Genomic DNA, 22,463 nt, shown 5'->3' with positions numbered 1-22,463 from the left:
CCTTGTTCCACTCCAAGGGCTGGGTGTGGCATTAAAACTAAAGCCATTTGAAACATAACCCTTCTGTGTGACTGTGGGTGTGATCTTAAGTATCCAAATCCACTGACCTCATCCAGCTTCAGTGTTTTTAATATTCAGATATCACTGCAAACCAATTATTTGCTAACATTCAAGCTTTGCAAGATGGTACATAATATAATGAATAATAATAAATCATTTAGAGGATTCCATCAATATACAATCATAACTTTATGAGCTGAACATTCACTTCAAGAGGTCTTTACACCTAAAAGTGTCTTTTGGTGAGGCGGGTTGCTTATTTTGTCAAATCTTAATTTTTGAAAGTCTTTTTTAATCTGGGACTGCTTCTTAAAAAAAAATAAATAAAAAAAAAAATCATATTATTACAAAAGAATTATATTTCAAATGCTGTCTTTTGAACTTCATATTCAAAGAATCCTGAAAGAAATTTATCATGGTTTCCACAAAAAAAATATTAAGCAGCACAACTGTTTTCAACACTGATAATAATAAATATTAGCAAATTAGCATATTAGAATGATTTCTGAAGGATCACGTGACTCTGAAGACTGGAGTAATCCAGCTTTGCCATCACAGGAATAAATTGCATTATAAAATATATTAAAATAGAAAAGAGACATTTTAAATTGTGCTAATATTTCACAATATTACAGTTTTTATTGTATTTTTGATCAAATAAATTCAGCCTTGGTGAGCATAAGAGACTACTTTGAACAAAAATTGGTCTGTTCCTCACACATTGCTATTGTATGACTTTAGAACACTTGGAAAACAGTGTGAAATCATAAAAAATACATATGGTACTTTTTGACTGTTGTTACCATCATTATATGGGAGCTGCTTGGCGTTTTACTAAATATCTTCTTTTGTGTTTCACTGTTAAAAATAACAGTGATATTGTTTTAAGCAACATATGGGTGAGTTATATCTTCGGTCTTGTTTTCTCTACATTTTGAGCCCCAGTTTGTGCCAGTCAAATCTCATCACTTCTGGGAAAGTGTAAAGAGACGAGAGATGCCCTTCAGCTTACAAGCAGCTTCTTATTACATGGTGTTAATAGAAACTGACCAACTCTCCACAGAGACTAAACTCACTCACCTTTGATAAACTCAACGCAACTCTCTTATACAGAACAGGTCAATGCAAATATAGAAAACACCCATAATTCATTTGCATCTTTCACTATAGGGCTGGCATTTGACTAAAGTTTGGTTCACACTTGAAGCGTCCACATGTGCACAAGTGTGCCTGTACTTTTTTAGGCAGAGCAGAACTACTGTAAATAAATGTCAAATGCACCATTTTTTGGCTACACAGTTGCAGCTCCTCTGTTTTTCAATACAATAAAATGTGATGACTTTATCTTTAAAAATCCAGGTTTTTGAACAGTTTGGTTGCTGTATACTCTTATTGTGTATTTAAATGTAATTTGAATTCATAAGTTTTTGTTTGTTTGTTTTTTGTTTTTTTTTAAAAGGCCATTTGATGCTTTTTAATGTTTTTCTTTTCCTTTAGTGTGTAATGAATCTGTTTGTGAATAAGATCTGCAAAGTTACCAAGCTCAAAGTCTCCCACAAACACTGCTCTAGACCTGCCTAAAATGCATGGATCGAAGTCCAGATATTACATCCGTAAATGTCTACGTCACAATTTGAAATATAATGCCCACCCAAAGTTATATGCAAAGAAAGAAGGTGAGGCTTTAGAGAATTGCAGTGTTGTCGCTAGTGTTGTCAAAAGTACCGGTACTTCGGTACCAAGTCGGTACTTAAAATTTGAAAATGTGACGATACCAGCATTTCTGTAGTACCGAGAATCCGGGTACATTCGGTACCCACTGATAGGGCTGTGCCAGTATTTACTTGAATATGACACGAGTGAAGCACAAAGCTTTGTTTACAAAAGAAATAATAGGTTAGCAATTAAATGTGACATCGCAGCCATGGAAACATTTTGGTTCATGCCGAATGAGAGAGGTAGCCTACATGAGTCCATAAATTTAAGCTTTGTATTCTGTTTTGCGAATCGCGATCTGGCCACCCGATTAGCAGAGAATTTAACAATATTTCATTAGCCTGGTTATTTCACTGAACATGGAATCTGTTTCTTTTCTCAAATCTTCACTCACGCAGGGGATTATAAACATTTCTTCCTTTTGTTCGCTTTTAGGCCTATTATAGGCTATTCGCATTCTTTACTGTGGTAGAAAAAAGAAAAAGAAAAAACACCGTAGGACAGAAACCTTTTTGCTTGCACGTCAATTTCTATTTAACACAGTCTGTGCTTGTTATTAGACTTTATAAGGCGCGTCAAGTTTATTTGTATAGCCTATAGCACGTTTCACACATGCTGGTGATTTTTTACTTTCGCTTTCTCTGGCAGCGCAAAATCAAACATAGCCTGAATGTCTTGCCCCTGCGGAGGATAAAACTAGCTCTTCAGACCTTTTACAACAAGTGTCAGTTGCTTGTAAGATCAGGAGATAACATGAAGATATTATTAAAGAGAAATGGTCTCTTTCCTGCTCGTGTCCCACATCCCTCTCAAAGCGCAGAGCAGTAGGCTGTATGACGCATCTTTGTGTAGAAATAAAAAACGAATGTTTTTTTTTTTTTAAATAATATTTAACTTTCTTATTATTTAGGTTACCATTATTTACCGATATTTATTTCATAGTTTTACAGGCTGTAGTGTGTTGTTTCACTGATGGAATAGCTAAAATAAACATGCACGTCTGTTACAAAATGGATGTTTGAGCTTTTTTTTTTTTTTTTTTTTTAAATATTATATATATATATATATATATATATATATATATATATATATATATATATATATATATATATATATATATATATATATGTATACACAGGTGCTGGTCATATAATTAGAATATCGTAAAAAAGTCATATATTCATATATTCTAGATTCCCTACATGTAAAGTAAAACATTTCAAAAGGTTTTTTTTTTTAATTTGTTGATTAGAGCGTACAGCTAATGAAAGTCCAAAATCCAGTATCTCAAAATATTAGAATATTTACATTTGAGTTTCATTAAATGACCATCCCTACAGTATAAATTCCGGGTATCTTTTGTTCTTTGAAACCACACTAATGGGGAAGACTGCTGACTTGGCAATGGTCCAGGAGACAATCATTGACACCCTCCACAAAGAGTAAGTCACAGAAGGTCATTACTGAATGGGGTGGCTGTTTACAGAGTGATGTATCAAAGCATATTAAATGCAAAGTTGACTGGAAGGAAGAAATTGGGTAGGCAAAGGTGCACAAGCAACAGGGATGACCGCAAGCTTGAGAATACTGTCAAGTAAAGCCGATTCAAACACTTGGGAGAGCTTCACAATGAGTAGAATGAAGCCGGAGTCAGCGCATCAAGAGTCACCACACTCAGACATCTTCAGGAAAAGGACTACCAAGCCACTTCTGAACCAGAGACAACGTCAGAAGCATCTTACCTGAGCTAAGGAGAAAAAGAACTGGACAGTGAACAGTGGTCGAAAGTCCTCTTTTCAGATAAAAGAAAATTTTGCATTTCATGTTGAAATCATGGTCCCAGAGTCTGAAGGAAGACTGGAGAGGCACAGAATCCAAGCTGCTTGAAGTCTAGTGTGAAGTTTCTGAAGTCAATAATGATTTGGGGGGGCCGTGACGTCTGCTGGTGTTGGTCCATTGTGTTTTATCAAGTGCAAAGTCAATGCAGCCATCTTCCAGGAGATTTTGGAGCACTTTATGCTTCCATCTGCTGACAAGCTTTATGGAGATGCTGATTTCCTTTTCCAGCAGGACTTTAGCACCTGCCCACAGTGCAAAAACCACTTCCAAGTGGTTTGCTGACCATGATATTACTGTGCTTTATTGGCCAGCCAATATGCCTGACCTGAATCTATGGGATATTTTCAAGAGAAAGATGAGAAACAGTCGATCCAACAATATACAGATGATCTGAAGGCTCAATAGTGCCTCAGCAGTGCCACAGGCTGATCACTTCCATGCCACACTTCACTGATGCAGTAATTTGTGCTAGGAGCAAGTCATTTGCTGTAATATGTCCTGCCGATCAAGTATTGAGTGCACAAAAGAACATACTTTACAGAACTTGAACTTTTCTGTTTTGCAAATCCATTTTTTGATTGATCTTAGGAAATATTCTAATATTTTGAAATACTGGATTTTGGACTTTCATGAGCTGTACGCTCTAATCATCAAAATTTAAAAAAAAAACTTTTGAAATGTTTTACTTTACATGTAGGGAATCTAGAATATATGAAAGTTTCATTTTTAAAAATAATTAAAAAAAAATGAACTTTTTGATGATATTCTAATTATATGACCAGCACCTGTATATGTATATATATGTATATATATGTATATATATATATATATATATATATATAAAATTTATTTCATTGAGGTATATATACACACACAAACATACACACACACACGCTCCAAATATTTATATGTATGATTACCATATTTATAATGTTTTTAAAATAGGCTCCATTTGAGCCTGGTATGGCACGGCAAGATTACAAACCGTTCTCGGCACGGTTGTCTAATCATACAGATAAATTAATAATAAAATGAAAAGAAATAACTGATCATCCTCCATAACGCGGTCGTTATTTACATATTTCATCAGTAAACCGTTGCGTTACAAAGGCAAAAACTGACGCCAAAGAGCGGCCGTTATCAGCCACACAATGGAAAATGAAACCGTAACCATACCAGCTGATTTCCACATAGTCTATTCAAAAATGCACTATAAAACTTTTCTGTACATCATCAAAAAGCACCAGAACTCACTGCACAAATTCAAACTCAGTTTCTGACCTTGTTTTTGTTTTGGAAAGCTATTTGGCTGCAGACCACCACAGCTGATGTTGTTTTGTACAGTGAGAGTTCCAGTATTAAAGGTTGCAGAGAGAAAAGTGAGACAGCGAGACAAGAGAAAATAAGCAAGGGATAGAGAGAGGAGGGGTGGGGATTAGAAGAATAGAACCGATACAATGACTGACAGAGGAGAGGGGGATTTGAGGAGAAAAGACCATCAGACTCCACAGCGCACACAGGAAGAGGAAGCCAATCACCAGCTCTCTCAGTGCTGTGAACCATGATGGGCCATGAACCAGATTAGAAAGGGTACAAAAAGAGCAAACATCTGACCACTACCGACTACAGATCTAGCTACACATCAGCAAAGTATCCTCTACAAACACTCTTAACATTTCTAACACAAAAACTCAAAAACAAAAAACAAACACTCATTCTGAGCATGAAAAGTGTGTTTAGTCAGCAGATTTCAGAGGTGGGCACAGACAGAGAGAGCGTACATACCAGGCTTAAATGCGATGAGACAGGATCTATTGGTGCATGTGCCCTCCGGGAATATCATGATCTGAAAACAGGCCACAGTCAGAAGAGAAATACCTCAGTACTGCTCTAACTCACAAAGCATGATACAAAGTGGCCCAAAAATGTGTCTGGAAACTCAAACTGTATGAATGTCATTACGTTAGATGAAAAATATCAGAAGTCTGTGCGCATTTGTGTGGTACCTGAGGCCATTTGCCATCAGAACACGCTCTGCGTTTGATCTCCTCAACCGTCTTCCTCCGAGAATCCTGATCAGAGCGCGACACAAACACAGGCCGAATGAACTTGATAAGAGCTAAAAATGGAGAAAAAGTGAAGGGTTGCGAGAGAGAGAGAGAGAGAGAGAGAGAGAGAGAGAGAGAGAGAGAGAGAGAGAGAGAGAGAGAGAGAGAGAGAGAGAGAGAGAGAGAGAGAGAGAGAGAGAGAGAGAGAGAGAGAGAGAGAAATATATTATTTAAAAAGTGACCGAAAGTGAGACCTAAAAAGTAGGCAACTCAATCTTGCAAAATGCTGGGAGTATTAGTTGAGATTTTCTATAATAAACAATAATTAATACTTTACACAAACAAATCTCAGATAGTTTTCTTTCCTATTCAAATTACAAACAAATCTTCTCTTGATGTCAGTTAAGCTGCTCTCAGTCAACTGGGGAAAAAAAAATTATTAGCAGCTCATGAATATTATTCATCATGGAGCTGTGTATGAGTATGACATAAGTTGGATGAGTATGACAGAAGTTCAAAAGTTTGGGGTTAGTAAGAAATTGATACTTTTATTCAGCAAGGACACATTAAATTGATAAAAAAAGTGACAGTAAAGACATTTATAATGTCTTTTTTGTTTTAGATTTCTATTTCAAATAAATACTGTTCTTTTAAACTTTCTATTTATCAAAGAATCCTGATTTATTTTTTATTTTTTTTAAATCATGTATCATGATTTCCAAATAATATTAAAACAGCTCAACTTTTCTCAACAATGATATTAATAAGAAATATTTTTGAGCATCAAATCAGCATATTAGAATGATTTCTGAAGGATCATGTGACACTGAAGACTGGAGTAATGATGCTGAAAATTCAGCTTTGCCATCACATAAATTACATTTTAAAATATATTCAAATAGAAAACGGTTATATTAATTTGTAATAATATTTCACAATATTACTGTTTTTACTTTCTTTCTTTTTTTTTTTAATCAAATAAATGCAGCCTTGGGGAGCATAAAAAGCCTCCTTTCAAAAACATTTAACATTTCTGACCACAAACCTTTGAACAGTAGTGTAGCACTTAACAAAGAGGGGAAGAGAAAAAAAAAAAAAAAAAAAAAAAAAAAACTTTATCTGACCACATCATTTACATTTAATCTCATATACATTTAACAGTTTTGTACAAAGTGACTTCCAAATGAGGAGAACAATAGAAGCAGTTGAACTGACACAAGAGCAAATGTAAGTGCTGTGACAAGTACCCAGTTAGTCTAGCACAGCAGACATCTCAATTTATCAGATGCAAAACACAAAGAGCTTTAAGATGAACTAAACAAACTGAAGAGTTTTAATGTTTGTCAATTTATATTTTTAAAAACTTACTGCCCCAGACTGGAATGTCTTTACTCTCTGCCTTCATCACTATAGACGCCATCGTCATGGTGACAGGGATGGCGTCAAAATAGGATGAGTGAGGGGCCATCGTGAGGATAGGTGCTTCACTGGGCAGAGCCGGCCGCCCCTTCACACGGACCCAGTGAAACCCTCCAGAAAACCACATGGCTCTCATGATGGCCTTTAAGGCCAGATCTACCAGCCTGGAGAGAGAGAAACAAACAAAAAGGAAGACAGAGACAGGGTTAGTAGGAGAATATCACCTGCTTTCTGACATTGTGGGACAATTCAATTACCTTCACATCCAACTGACTGTGGTCCATATCATTTAGCATTTAAAGTCAACATGAAACTGCATTGCAAACTATTTTACTTCAATGATGTGATGCATCTCTTAATTGAATTGGATATTCAATGAAAAAAAAAAAAAAAAAAAAAACACAACACCTGAAAGACCATATTGCATATTTATAGGAAATCTAAATTTAAATTAAAAAAAAAAAAAAAAAAAAACCACACACACACAAGCAAAACACTTTAAAACAATGCACCTCTATGAAGTCCTTCAAACAGAGTCTAAAATGTTTTACTGCAGACATCTGTGGCTTTTGTATTCAGAGGCTAGGCTGATATTTTAATTGTCAAAATATCAAAAAAAAAAAATTGCATGTTTCTTTAAAGGATGCTGAAAATTTGGTTTTGGACTAGTTGAACCTTAGCTTTCTACATGGACCATGCTAAATATTAACAGCACTAGAAAAGATGTTTTAAACACTGCTGGTTCATGAACAAACTCAAAACACTCTCTGACTCACACCCGCTCAAACGTGCACAGCAGCGAAATACGTAGTTTCGTGACCTGTGCCTTTCCAGTGTTGGTTATTGAGCATGTCTGTTCAAACTTACACTGTTGACAAAGACAAAAACTTCTCCTCTCCACACGTCACAAGAACAAACTTGTGCACAATGGGATACAGAAGAGACACATAGACACACAAACACACAGTAAGAGAATATGAAAAGCCCTGCTGGAAGCTATCAGGTGATAGTGGAATGGAGACGGTGTGAATGGAGCAGTGTGATGTGGCTCAGTGTGTGTGTGAGTAGGTGTGCCACACATACGTCAGACACACAATACACCACTGTTATTTTTAGCAGTTCAAAATTGTGAGAAAGAGAGAGCTCTCCAATATCTGAGAATATTTAGACTACAGCTTTGTTCTATCTGTCTATGTTGGCAGCAAGCTTTAAACCAATGGATCCTCACAAGTGACTGAATTGAAACGTTCTGCGTGGTGAGCAACTGCAGTAATGCTCACCACGCACATGCCACATAGTGCACACCGCATGACCTGAACAGACTCACTCAGTTGATTCCAAGAGTTTGATGTTAGCAGCTAGCTTTTTAAGTGTCCCAACCACAATGGAACCCAATGTTACTGAATTTAAAAAAAAAAAAAAAAAAAAAAAAAAAAAAAGAGAACACTCCTAATGTGAAGTAGTGTTAAAGGATTAGTTCACATCAGAATTAAAATTTCCTGAAAATGTACTCACCCCCATGTCATCCAAGATGTTTATTTCTTTCTTTCTTCAATCAAAAAGAAATTAAGGTTTTTGAGGAAAACATTCCAGGATTTTTCTCCATATAGTGGACTTCAACAGTTACCACTGGGTTAAAGGTCCAAACTGCAGTTTCAGTGCAGCTTCAAAGGGCTCTACATGATCCCAGTCAAGGAATAAGGGTCTTATCTAGTGAAACGATTGGTCATTTTCTAAAAAAAAAAATAAAAAAAAAATAAAAACTACATACCTTTTAACCACAAATGCTCGTCTTGCACTATAGCTCTACGATGTGCCACGCATTACGTAATCACATTGAAAAGGTCACGCGTGATGTAGGTGGAAGCACCACGGTAGGGCGAAAATCTCATTTTCTCCTCCAACTTCAAAATCATCCGACATCATTGTTTTACCTTTTTCTGTAAAGGCCGTTTGACTTTGTCTTTGCACGATTGCTTTGTAAACACTTGCTCGGTATTTCCGCCCACATCACGCGTGACCTTTCCAACATGATTACATAATTCGTGGTGCATCGCAGAGCTAGTGCAAGACGAGCATTTGTGGTTAAAAAGTATACTTTATTTATTTTTATTTATTTATTTTTTTAGAAAATGACATTGTTTCACTAGACTAGACCCTTATTCCTCAGCTGGGATCGTGTAGAGCCCTTTGAAGCTGCACTGAAACTGCAATTTGGACCTTCAACCTGCTGGTAACTGTTGAAGAGTACTATATGGAGAAAAATCCTGGAATGTTTTCCTTAAAAACCTTAATTTCTTTTCGACTGACGAAAGAAAAAAAAAACATCTTGGATGACATGGGGGGGGGGGGGGGGGGGGGGTACAATGATACTGTAAAAACTAATAAAAAAAAAAAAAAAAAAAAAAAAACTCAAATTAAAAAGTTCAAACAATAATAACCCTGACATGAAGCACATAAGAGATTTGACTATTGCACAATTTATTCCAAAGTTACGTCCAAAAACACTCTTTGGAAGACCATTAGGGCTTGAAACAGATTTTAAAGGTGTGTTCACCTTACTTGCTAGTAATTACTTGACTGCAGTTTATCATGAAGCGAATCATGCAAGTGTCTGCACTCGCACTGGCTACTCATTTGAATATACCAACGGCTGCTGTAGCTCATGTTGCCTCAAATCCTTTTCAAATCCTACTTTTTTCTGCAAACCACAGTTTGAATGGCTCTGCAGGTCTGTTTTAGCAGTGTAATCTCATGCAGAGGGCAGAAATGTAGAGGCAGTGTGATGTTTCCAAACTCTCACATATGATTAACATTTCTGATCTGTTACTCACCATCTCCACCAGGATAGAGGTTCAACTGCATCCTCAGAACGGCCAACAGTAGCCACGAATGCAAAGGGCCAGGCCAGCAACATCATGAATGCAGCAAAGAGCAGACGGACAGGGAACAGTGTCAGAGTCATCACAGCTATCTGTGAGAGAGAGAAAAAGCATGTTAGAGGTAACCAGAGGTTAAAATCTCAAATATTTTCATGTTAATCCAGAATTTGCCAGTATAGCTTTCAAACAGGGCCGTGGATCTGGAGAACACAGAATGTAATGTATGAGGTTCATTTACGGAAAGAGATAGGAGAGAAACAAAAATATGCAGTGAGACCACATTTCATTTTGCTAAGCTGTGCAATACTCAGAGAGGGACTGGCCTGGAGAACATTAACATTTAGATTACACAGCCCAAGTTAACTGATAGACAGGCCAATAGATTCAAACTCCCATTTGGCTCTTCTAAGCAGAACCAACGAGATTTCACAGAAAGATAGTTGATGTAATGGCTACATTAACATGCCTAGTGTTTGAAATGCTTGACAACAAAAGTATCAAGATTTTTGTTTCATGATTTTAGAGACAGATTATTTGCAGTTAACGATCTAAAGTTTACTTCAAAGCTGACTAAAGAATGAAGAACCCTGGGGCTTTGTTTATAAAATGCATGTATGAACAGATTTGATGATAAATTCCATGGATTTGATCCAACAAATTCTGATGACTTTGTGATTCAAGTGAAAATAAGCGACCAAACATGTTGCACAAAAACATTATGATTCTGAATTTGGTCATATTAGGAACATTTTTTCATGTGTACTGATGTTTTATAAATAGCAAACAGAAACATTTTGGAAATTTGCATTTATCATGATTCGAGGCCACTGATTTCTACAAAGTTCACAATAACAGAAAATCCAATTATGCTTTGCAATGGCAGAATTAAATGCATATGGTGAGCCATTCATGACTGCACTAAGAGAGCCATTAGCTCAGAGCACAAGGACATCACATGTCACGCTTCTATAGGCAAATCAGGAAAATAAGATCACATAAGAGGGACATAAGAGGGAACAGGAAATGAGGAAGAGAAAAATTTCAACTGATGTTAAAAGCGTCTCTCATGAGAATGGGTTTTTAAAAGCAGAAGAAAGAGAGATTTATAGTATCTGATATGGACTACATGAAAGCATATTGTAACAGTTTTCTCCTGCAAAACATTATGTTTAATTCAATCTCCATTCAATGTTCCAGAATATTCTGTGCCTGATCACACACAACTTCATGCAGTTTACCAGGTATTTGTCAATTGTACACTGACTACTGATCCAATAAATCAGAGAAAGATTAGATTTGCATCAGCATTTCTCTGATGACCTCTTGACCACAGATATCTCATGTTCCCATCAATGGTTTACATCTACAGAACTCAGCTCACAATGATAAGCAGAAGTTTGTGCTTAAACCCTCATTTTTTGTTGACATTCATGTAACATTAGGGATCCCAGAGACTCTAATGCTGTACGAAGAACACGAAGAAGAAGAATATGAATGATACCAAGAAGAATAAGCAATAATACAAATAATCAACTGGAAAAAATGTACTGTCCTGAGTAAGATATTTTACATAAAAGATGTTTACATATAGTTCACAAGACAAAAAAAATTGCTGAAATTATTCATATGACCCCATTCAAAAGTTTGTGAACCACTGATTCCTAATACTGTGTGTTGTTACCTGGATGATCTACGACAGTTTTTTTGTTTTGTGATGGTTGCTCATGAGTCTCTTGTTTGTTCTGAGCAGTTAATTTGCCCAGCGTTCTTCAGAAAAATCCTCCAGGTCCTGCAGATTTCAAGCATTTTTTGCATATTTGAATCCTCTCCAGCAGTGACTGTATGATTTTGAGATCCATCTTTTCACACTGAGGACAATTGAGGGACTCAAACGCAACTATTAAAAAAGGTTCAAACATTCACTGATGCTCCAGAAGGAAACACAATGCATAGATAGATAGATAGAGACTTTTTATCTCAGAATTCTGACTTTTTTTCCCTCACAATTGCGAGTTATAAAGTCAGAATTGCGAGATATAAACTCGCAATTGCGTGATATAAAGTCACAATTCTGACTTTTTTTCCCCTCACAATTGCGAGTTTATATCTCGCAATTCTGACTTTATATCATGCAAATGTTATCAAGTTAAAATCATTCAAAATTCATCAGTTTCAATCTGATACTACAAGAATTTATTTATTTATTTATTTATTTATTGAGTGGGGAAGCTAGCAAGACCTTGCCTTTGGGATCTTTCAGTTTCCAAACAAGAGGGTTAAACTGGGTTCATTCAGGAGTTTATGTCTCAAGTTGTTTGCTTTACTTAAATTAACATAGTAAATAAAAAATTAAAAAAAAAAAAAAAAAAGATCTGAGAACACATAATAAAATTTAGAGGGCTAAACCAGCATGTTAAGAACCACTCTTGTTGAAGCTTAGAGCCAAAACAATATATGGTTTAAACCTGATCGCAGATAAAAGCTAATGGAGATTATTTTGGTTAGAGTGTCGCAAGAACCAACAACAAAGCAGAAGACGGTAACGAGCTCACATTAAGACCCGGAATGGTTAATGAATATTTAATCTGCCTGAGAGTGTGTGCTTACAATTTCCAAGAAAAATCGACTGTGACTCGTGACCACTGCTCCGTTTGTTGAGCCTAGAATAAGGTTATTCCTCTGTGTCTCTCATTCACAAACAACTAATTTGTCTGGAATGGCACCCATCTTGTTAAATTTACTAGCAGTTAGCTATGACACAACTGGTTAAGGCGAGATCAGAGCTGGAGCGGAGCGGTGATTAAATGTGGATGGGTTCATGCGACGGCTCCATTAGGAGGAGATGAACTGTGGGAGGAGATGAACTGTGGGAGGGGATGTGTGGCTGGTTTAGGGTTTATTTATTTATCTAGAGCTGCTGTCAACTCCCGCGGTCTGCCCTGACAGAAAGATTAACCTGATCTAGAGGCTGAGGCAATGGCTCTCTTGGGAAAGAGAGGGAGCGGCAGAGAAGGAGGGGTAGTGCTAGTGTAAAATGTATTATGAGTGAAAGACTACATACAAAAGCACTTATTCCCTATGAGATTTTATAAAAAAAAAAAAAAAAAAAAAAACCCTTTTTGAACAGAAGATAGAGCTAAAATCATTTGCAAGAATTATAGCCCGGTCTCGGCCTTCCCCACCCTAACCCACTGTATAATGTCCCAGGAGTGAGAGGCACAGCCCTTATCACAGCCAATGGGGTCCCGTTAACATCCCCCTCATGTCTACTCTCCATCTGCTTCAGCCTGAGGGAGAACGAGGGGGATGTGCTGGTTAAGAAGCCCATCTTCACCCTAACCTGCATCTGATGCTTTTAGCAGCACAGTAAAAGAGCAAGGTGGACGACGCTGTCTTTGCGTAGGGTTAAGAGCTACTTAGAGTTACAACAAAGTCCACGCAAAAGCCTGACCTCAAAATTGCTAAGGTGTTCTGAGTGCTTGTTAAGGCTTTCCCAGGGTATTCCAGCAGGGTTGCTTACAGGTCCAAGTCAAAAGAAAACACACTTAAGGCTCTGATATACTCATGGCAAACTTTTTTTGTTCTTTACTTGGGGGTAAAAAGAAGTTCAAAATACCTGAGCAGCGGTATACTGTTAGTGAACATCCCAATGCCACCCATGCTGCCGAAAGCGGCGTTTAGATGAATATGTTAATACATTAAATAAACACACCATGTGGATATGTTTGCACAAGCTCAGCAATTGGGCTCTCCAGTCAAGTAACATCACGTCATGTTTATTTATATAGCACTTTATACAATAGATTGCGTCAGTTGCTTTCAATTAAAATTACAACTTCAATTACTACTCTAAAGCAGCTCTCCAGTGTGTTCATGTTTTTATTCACATCTGAACTCGACAGTCTGAACAGAAGAAATGAAGATTTTTACCTCAGTGAAGGCGGAGCCTTAGAGCCATACTAACCTATTATGTAATCGCCACGGACCAATGGTAGTTCAAAGGTATTTACCAGGCGAAGAGATCTTTTCCGGAAAATTCGCTTTTTGCAAGCTGTTTCGAACTCTCGAAAAAACTTCAAATAAACTTGATTTTGTTCTAAATGACATCACACCAGTTCTTTCTTTGATTTCACTTGAAGTATATCAGGCCAATGTATAGTTTGTTTTTCGCGCGTACAATGAAAAGAATAAGAAAGTTTTACAGTTTACGGCACTATTTAAGTGACAAAAAAAAAAAAAAAGTGTACATGATTATGAAAATAAATGAAAATACTATGACAAAAAAAAAAAAAAAAAAAATCTGTATTTGAACAACTAAAATAACTGAAAGCGGCTGACACCGTAAATCTTTCACATTCAGCTCAAGAAACATTTCTTAATATTATCATCAATGTTCTTCTTAAAAGGGATAGTTTACCCAAAAATGAAAATCATCCCATGATTTACTCACCCTCAAGCCATCCTAGCTGTATGACTATCTTCTTTCAGACAAACACAATCAGAGTTATATTTAAAAATATCCTGGATCTTCCAAGCTTTATAATGGTAGTGAATGGCGTTCACGATTTTGAAGCCCAAAAAAGTACATCCATCTATCAGAAAAATAATCAATACGGCTCCAGGGGGTTAATAAAGGCCTTCTAAAGCAAAGTGATGGGTTTTTGTAAGAAAAATATCTATATGTTAAACTTTACAAAACTAAAATAACTAGGTTCTGGTAGACGGCCTACATAAGTCGACTTGCGCCATAAGAGTAACCCCTGACGCGATGCATGATGCAGGATGTAGGAGTAGCATAAGCTTAGACGCCTTCCGCGGTCAAACAAATAGGGCTGTGCAACAAACTCAAGCTCCTCTTCTCTTTTATTGAAATCCTCTGACATTTCGCTTTTAAAAAATTTCTAACTCATGACTGGTATTTTGTTTTGCTCTATTCTCTGCACTTCAGCGTTCGTCATCGCGTCACGTGTCAGATCAGGGGTTACGCTTCAGCCGCAAATCGCTGCGTATGGCCATGTGCCAGAAGCTAGTTTTTATAGTTAATAATGTTTTAAATATGGAAATTTTTCTTACAAAAACCCATCGCGTCACTTCATAAGGACTTTATTAACCCCCTGGAGCCGTATGGATTATTTTTATGATGGATGCACTTTTTTAGGCTTTTTTTTTTTTCTTCCCAAAATCATGAGCGCCATTCACTACCATTATAAAGCTTTAAAGTCAAATGACAAAGAGCAGTTATAGTGCCCATCTCAGAAATGCACACACTAACATTTATCATCATCATCATTATTCTGGTGTAATAAATGCTGAGAACAAATTCATTTTGAGAGAAGCATGGCTATATGAATTGAGACTTTTTTTCCAAGATATAGAATACTTAAGGTATGCCCAAACCTGATCACCCACATTCATGTCAACAGACTTGTCAGACTATGTAACATAAGTAGGGGATGATAACTGTAGGAGTTTATGGACCTTCCAAAACAGAGCTCAATGACTTCCCGATGATCATTTAACTAAGCCAAAACCCAAATCTGCTTTGTAAACAATCACATTACACCAATCAAAGAGTGTGTGGAGACAAGACAGCAGGAAGCTGTTGGATCAGTCTTGGTCATCTAAAAGACACACTGTTTGCCATGCAATCTTAATCATGCATGTTTACAAGGCAAATGACTCTTGTAAATCCTTCTAGTGAGCATCAACTAAGATCAATTCTCACTGAAAGCACTTCACAGCCACGTACGGTTGAGGAGACCCTAGCTGTTGATTACTCCACATTCCCTTCGGATCACCATCAATCGTGATCTCTAACAACATCTACGCTCACTGCAGGGAACACACCGAGACTTACAGTGCCTCCAGACACAGTGACGTGACGAATCTCATGTTACAGCTCATCGCCTGGAGAGCAGTTACAGTACAGAAAATCTGAGGAATTTTACTTGTCTTGACCATAGCTGCTCAAAGATACGTTACATAACAGTAAAAAGCACCCTCGTCATGACACGTACATGAAGCAATGCCATCAGGAACAACAGAAACCAGAGTGAGCAAGAGTGGGTTTCCATGATGGAGCATTTATGCAAATGTTTTTCCAAGCCTACTCATGATCTCTCTGTTGGTCTTAATTGATTTTACCAGCTTGCCACTTGACAGTGAGCAAGGCTTACAAAATTAATGCCAAGAGTTCTTTAGAATGGAAGCCTGAAGAGGATTCCTCTCATGTACAAGAGCTGGCAAAGAAAAGGTATTGCCTACTTCTTAAGATTTACAATATGGCAAGTAGATTCAAATGCTATAAACAGACATTGTGCTTTTTCATAGCATTTCAAATGCAACCCTAAGGCCTATTAAAAATATCTTGCATAATACCACAAAGATCCATTTACCTTTGGGACTGATGCATATGGATATCAGGTGAATCATCACAGCCTATCTTGGATCCTTCAAACTGCTGTTGTGTAAGAATGTTATATTAGAAAATAGCAGTGGGCTAATGGAACCAAAAAAATAAAACAGACACTTGACTACTTCCTAGTAACCAATTATCTGACCTTGTCAGATTTATGAAATGTGACTGTACTTGTCCTCTCAAAGGGTCTCTCTGCCTGCTGAAATGTGAGGATAAGTGGATCTATTATCAAATCAGTGGCTTTGGTGGATTTCCTGTCTGATAGCAACTGATGTCTTTGCTTTCCATTTCCCACAAACAACAGGAAAAGCTGAGAGGATCGAGATGACAGTTAAACAAGGAGAGCAGGATTTTGAGGTTTCTCACATACCTACGTTGAAATCTGAGGAGGAAAAAAAAAAAAAATACATATATATATATATATATATATATATATATATATATATATATATATATATATCTTACCGCTGGTGTTTGGCGCTTCACTTCTGTAGTCTCAACACGAGGAAAGTGGTGAAATGTTATTTAAAGTCAGCATGAAAGAAACAGAAGTTGTGATAGTATTTTCTTCCTTATTGTGACGTATATCCAAATGAAAGATTCTGGAATGAGGGAAAAAAAAAAAAAAAAAAAAAATGTAGACGCACATCTGAATGCCAGTTTGCAGTCAGTTGTGGAGGATTTTATACTGTGTTGAGTCAAAAATCCATAGGAAATGAAAACGGGTCAATTTGACCCCCTTTGTGCATTCTTAGGGTAAACATTATATTTTTCCCCATCCTATGAACAAAAAATATGAAAATTACATTGATGAGGGTCAGAAACACTTGTTTTTTTTTTTTTTTTTAAGAATTCATGGAATATCAAATAAATGTTTTCATTGATAAAATATTTTAAAAAAAAAACAATCACAGCATGCCAGGTCAATCCGACCCCCTTTATTCAGTCTAGGGTTAAAGATTATGAGGGCATATTGATTTTTTTTTTTTAAATAATGATGTGCACTGATAAATCATTCATAATAAACACTGCAACATTCTGTGTAAAAAAAAAAAAAAAAAAAAAAAAAAAAGATTTGTCATGTCAATTTTGATTTCGTGGTGACTTTAAAAGAATAATATTGATTGTATCTTTACAATGGCACCTGTCAAGAGGTGGATATTAGGCAGCAAGAGAACAGTCAGTTCTTGAATTTCATGTGTTGGAAGCAGGAAAAATAGACAAGCAAAAAGATCCGAGTGACTTTGACAAAGGCCAAATAGTGATGGCTAGACGACTAGGTCAGAACATCTCCAAAACGGCAAGTCTTGTGAGGTGTTCCTGGTATGCCGTGGTTAGTACATACCAAAAGAGGTGCAAGGAAGGACAACTGGTGAACCGGCAACCAGGATGCACTACGGGAAGAAGGCAGGCCATCAGAGGCAGTGTTATGTTTTGCTGGGAAACCATGGGTCCTGGCATTCATGTGGATGTTACTTTGACACATACCACCTACCTAAAGAATATTGCAGACCATATACACCCCTTAAATGGCAATGGTGTTCTCTGGTGGCAGTGGCCTCTTTCTGCAGAATAATGCACCCTGCCATACTGCAAAAATTGTTCAGGAATGGTTTGAGGAACATGACAAAGAGTTCAAGGTGTTGCCCTGGCCTCTAAATTCATCTATGGGATGTGCTGGACCAACAAATCCAATCCATAGAGACCCCACCTAGCACGGAAGATGCTCACTTCCACGTGGATATTTCTTGTCAAATATTGCATGGGTAGTATCGAAATGTCTTTTGAAATTGTAGGGTTTGCATACGCACAATATTTTACTACAAAGCAAACAGAAAGGCTGCCCATCTCACTCACTGACAGCAAACTAGAGCTGCACGATTAATTGTTAAAAGATCGTGATCTTGATTCAGACACCCACGCAATCTCATTCTTTAATGACAACGATTCGCCTGTGTTTATTAAACCTTTGACAAAATCACAACAGAACATTTAAATCTGCGTTGGCGCTGCTGCTGAGCCAGAGATAGCAGTTGTCATGTATAGGCATGAAACAGCTCCACAGTCTTTTCAACAACACAGTATTGTTATTTCTGTGCTACAAATATTCATATTCATCACAGAAGAACTGGTATAGAAGTTTGTAGTTTGGATATAAACACTGATGTCTACAGAAGTGACCAAAATAGAGTAAAACACTTTCAGTAAATCACCAAAGTAACATGACGCATCAAATAATGATAACATTTACCACCAGGTGGCAACAAGTGACTGTTAAATGTATTTGTCACTGAATCATTAATTCAAGACATTAGTTCAAAAAACGCTGATTTATCCAGTAATGAAACAAGTATTTATGAATGAGTCATTGAATCATTCATTCATTCAAATTTATAGACTGCAGCAATTAACATTTTGTCAGAACCTCTAGTAAATTAAATGTTATTTTGTTTAGTTGCCTGTTCAGAATCGTGGGAAATTGTTGATCTCTATTTGAAACAAAAAATTTATCCAGAATTGTGCAGCTCTACAGCAAACTGAATCTTTCATTCTTTCAACACTCTCATACCTTCTCTGCTGATGCTACAACTCACATGTGTTCCTTCATTGGCATTTTCCTCATTTCGTTTTTCACCTCTAATATCAAATTTGTCCATTTTGATTCCTAATTTTACCGAACTAATGGCTGCTAATTGAAGTGCACGCTTGTAAGTGTTCGTTAAAAGCATAATTGTGTGAGTACATAGTGTGCGCATGTCTGAAAATAATATATGATCACCAAAATTATTTTATACAACAAAAACATTATAGTACAAACTTATATTTGTTTGATACATTTTTTAAATGAATTTAAAAACAATAAACAATTGTAAAACTGGAAGTTATTTTTTAAAGGTGGTCGGCATATCGTGGGCCACATTTGTTTTCGTGATGGGCGGCAGGAGTCAGGACACGTTCAGAGGTCTTGTTAAGTCCATGACTCAAGCTGAGGTCCATGTCCAGCTCCACAACAAAACAATACGCAATTTAAGACACAGATGATTGAGGAAAATGTATTTTTACAGTGCCACTGTGCGTCTAATATGAGCTGATTTTAAACCTGATCTGCAATTCAGGGTTCTAAGTTTCCATGAATTTTGTGAAATACGTTTCATCAACAAAGCGTAATTTCTAGCTGAAGAAATATGTGATGCAAAGGCTGTATTTACTATAGAAATGTCCTTGACTTTTCCATGCCCTTTTAAGATTTTAAGAATTTCCCCCAGCCTAGAAATCACATTTTTGAAATTGCCTGATATTTCCAGGATCATGGGGACCCAGTGCAACAAAGTGCCCGGAAATAAAAAACGCTTTTCATGTAAGTGGCATTAGAATACCAATGAAAGAAGATATTCTGCATGATGGACATATTTGATTAGTTAAGTCACAAAGATAGAAAAAGACCATAATCATCTTAGACAGCTTTGTGTGAGTTTTAGATTATAAAAGATGCATATTTCTACAGACCAGCGTCAGTTTGTTCATTTAATTTTATTTTAGGAAATGCCTTCCTAGTTGCCCTGATCTCTTGTCAATTTCTGATCTTGTTACAGACCCAAACCTGGTGGGCATGCAGGGCAGCATATGTATCACCAATCATGACCTCCACTAAGTGCTTCATACTATAACAACAGGCTGTTCCACTACGGAAATACATCTTGACAGTCCTATAATAATGACAAACTGAGTAACAGAAAAACCTGTAGTAAATCTGTATTTTAAACATGGTACGCCAGGATGCTTTTCAGTTCACTTTGAATTGCGCGTCAACCCCATGTAGAACAGCATATACTTCTAAATCTAACAATAATATAGATTTCACAATTGGGGTTGAATTGGGGACACACAGTAAGATTTTCTGCATATTTTAGATGACGCACGACGAGCGTAGCCTAAACAGATCACATCCAGCGTGCTGTAACGTGAAATAGCGAACACAACTTCTGCTAAACGTTCCACTCTTTCTCCAACGGATGTATTCAGTGAGGAAGAAAAATCTAAATCATGGCTTATAGTTTACAGTTACTTTACCTTGAGTTTCTGCAGAGGAGTAAATCTCAACTCGTGCACGAAAGGATTTTTAAAGTGTGCTGAAACGCCCGAGTCTCCTCCGTCCACAGCCGTGTGTAGTTTTCTGTTAGGGATCCTCATACTGAAAGAGTAAACATGTATCTTTAAAAATAATAATGAAAGGGAAAGCAAATGCGTCCACGCGGTGCTCCTCTTATATACTAAATAACTTTTCGGATTTTTCCTGGTCTTATATGCGCTTCAAGTCGATTTTAAACAACCAGTGTTTGGCTTCGCTGTTGACGCTGTCCACTCCTGTAATTTACCGAACGAGCAGCATCATGCGCGTTTTCATCGTGCGCATGCGTGATAAACGCAAGTTCTGACATCACATCTAACCTATCTAAGCGCTGGATTTTATAACGATATAATGGAAGGATTTGTTTTGTTTTAACAAGTTATTAATTTGATCTTCTCACCCTTGTTTTTGGTATATTTGGCCTGTTTTGTTTTTGTCTGACAATATACAGTTTAAAATAAACAAATAAAAAACAACCAAAACTCTCGGTGTTTTTCATGGCAGAAACATGGCAGTTTTTCGTGGCAGAAAACTGTTTAGTTCCAGCTCTATTGCCAAGAGAATCATTTACATGCACGTGCTTAACCCGTTGGGATCTTGTAAACATAACAACTTTCCACAGCAGGCCACAGCTGAGGGGTGTTGTGAATGATGATCATTCCTGCGTTCAGAGCTCAAATAAGGACTCTAACCATTATTTAACTCTGCCTACATATAATTTGAAGCTTATCGGTTTTCTTTTCTTATGCATGTTTTCAAATTAGTTTCCATTCATGCTTATCTATTTAAAGCGTTTTATATGAAATTCTGAGAATAGAAGTGCTTATGTTAGAGCTTATTATATATGCTACAATAAAAAAAGACAAAAGAATAAAAGTCTTTAGGTTGGGAAAAAGAATTTGAGTCAAAACGCTTGCAGTCTCACCAGTGTAGCATCGCCCCCTGCTGTACAAATGAATGACTGGTAACGGATAATATATCTTCATAAATTCACAATGCCCAGTTGTGAAAAACCAGGAAATATCAAGAGACCTTATAATTTATTTATTTTTTATTTTTTTAGACCTGGAAAAGTCAGAGAAATCAATGTCATGGTAAGAGTCAAGTACATGTTTTTCTAGTTATTCCCCTATGACATTTAAACAGCTAAATATTCCTTGAAACTTGCTTGCCAGACAAACCAGTTTACAAATAGCTGTGCATGATTCAGTGGCAAAAGTCTTAATTTGAATTATTTTTAAGCAACCTCTATGATATTCAATGGGTTTACATACATAAATAAGGTCTGAATTAGGTTTAGTTAACAGCTGCTCTCCTTAATATATATGTAAATATATGAAAAAAGTGAATAATTCTCAAAACCTTTGAGCATCTTTTCAGATGCAGATGTCAATATTTATTAGAAACTATGATCTTTACAAGCTCAATACACCAATCAAGACAAGTGATTCTCAAGTCCTCATTTGAAAACACACATTGAGCTCTCAATTAATTCACCCCTGCCGCTGCTTGTGTCTGGGGTGAGATTTGCAAAAAACAAACAACCTTCCACGACGGCGGACGAAAAAGCAGTCTTTACAGCGTCTTTTAAGAGCTGTTTTTGTCTTCATGCCAGCAGATGGCTGAACACACAGGAGCTGCTGGCACTGTCCAAGCAGGGGTGAGAGGAAAGCCGCGTGAGGCTTACACATTGGGTTGACGAATCTACTAAATTGCATGGTTGCAGCTGTGATGGTGGAGATACATCTCTGTGCACCTACTGCAGGTAAGGAGCCGAAAGCAGCACATCTGGCAACTTGGGACAACTGCCGAGTCAAGGAACCAAAAAGACAAGGGAGCAACAGTGGTGCCATGGTGTCAACACCTAGTGAAACAGAAAATAAAACATTTAGGTGTGCGAACTTAGTCCCCTAAATCAAACTTCACCTGCTTGTAGTAGCTGAACATATGAA

The 22,463-nt window shown here is 36.9% G+C and overlaps 1 protein-coding gene across 1 annotated transcript in view; it reads right to left on the bottom strand.

Moving 5' to 3' along the window:
* lpcat1 (lysophosphatidylcholine acyltransferase 1) overlaps positions 1 to 20,793 on the bottom strand; it is a 30,275-nt gene extending 9,482 nt beyond the window's left edge. The window contains exons 1-5 of the mRNA XM_051873156.1: positions 20,454 to 20,793; positions 9,917 to 10,056; positions 7,032 to 7,246; positions 5,622 to 5,734; positions 5,401 to 5,461 (exon numbers count right to left, since the gene is read on the bottom strand). Coding sequence (XP_051729116.1) covers positions 5,401 to 5,461; positions 5,622 to 5,734; positions 7,032 to 7,246; positions 9,917 to 10,056; positions 20,454 to 20,573 — 649 coding nt within the window. The 5' untranslated portion in view covers positions 20,574 to 20,793. The remainder of the gene's footprint in view (positions 1 to 5,400; positions 5,462 to 5,621; positions 5,735 to 7,031; positions 7,247 to 9,916; positions 10,057 to 20,453) is intronic.
* Between the last annotated feature and the right edge of the window lie 1,670 nt (positions 20,794 to 22,463).

The sequence above is a fragment of the Ctenopharyngodon idella genome, chromosome 19 (assembly GCF_019924925.1).
Source record: "Ctenopharyngodon idella isolate HZGC_01 chromosome 19, HZGC01, whole genome shotgun sequence".
In the NCBI taxonomy this organism is placed as follows: Eukaryota; Metazoa; Chordata; class Actinopteri; order Cypriniformes; family Xenocyprididae; genus Ctenopharyngodon; species Ctenopharyngodon idella.
The sequence above is the reverse complement of the archived record's forward strand: the minus strand, read 5'-3'. Positions and strand labels throughout refer to the sequence as shown.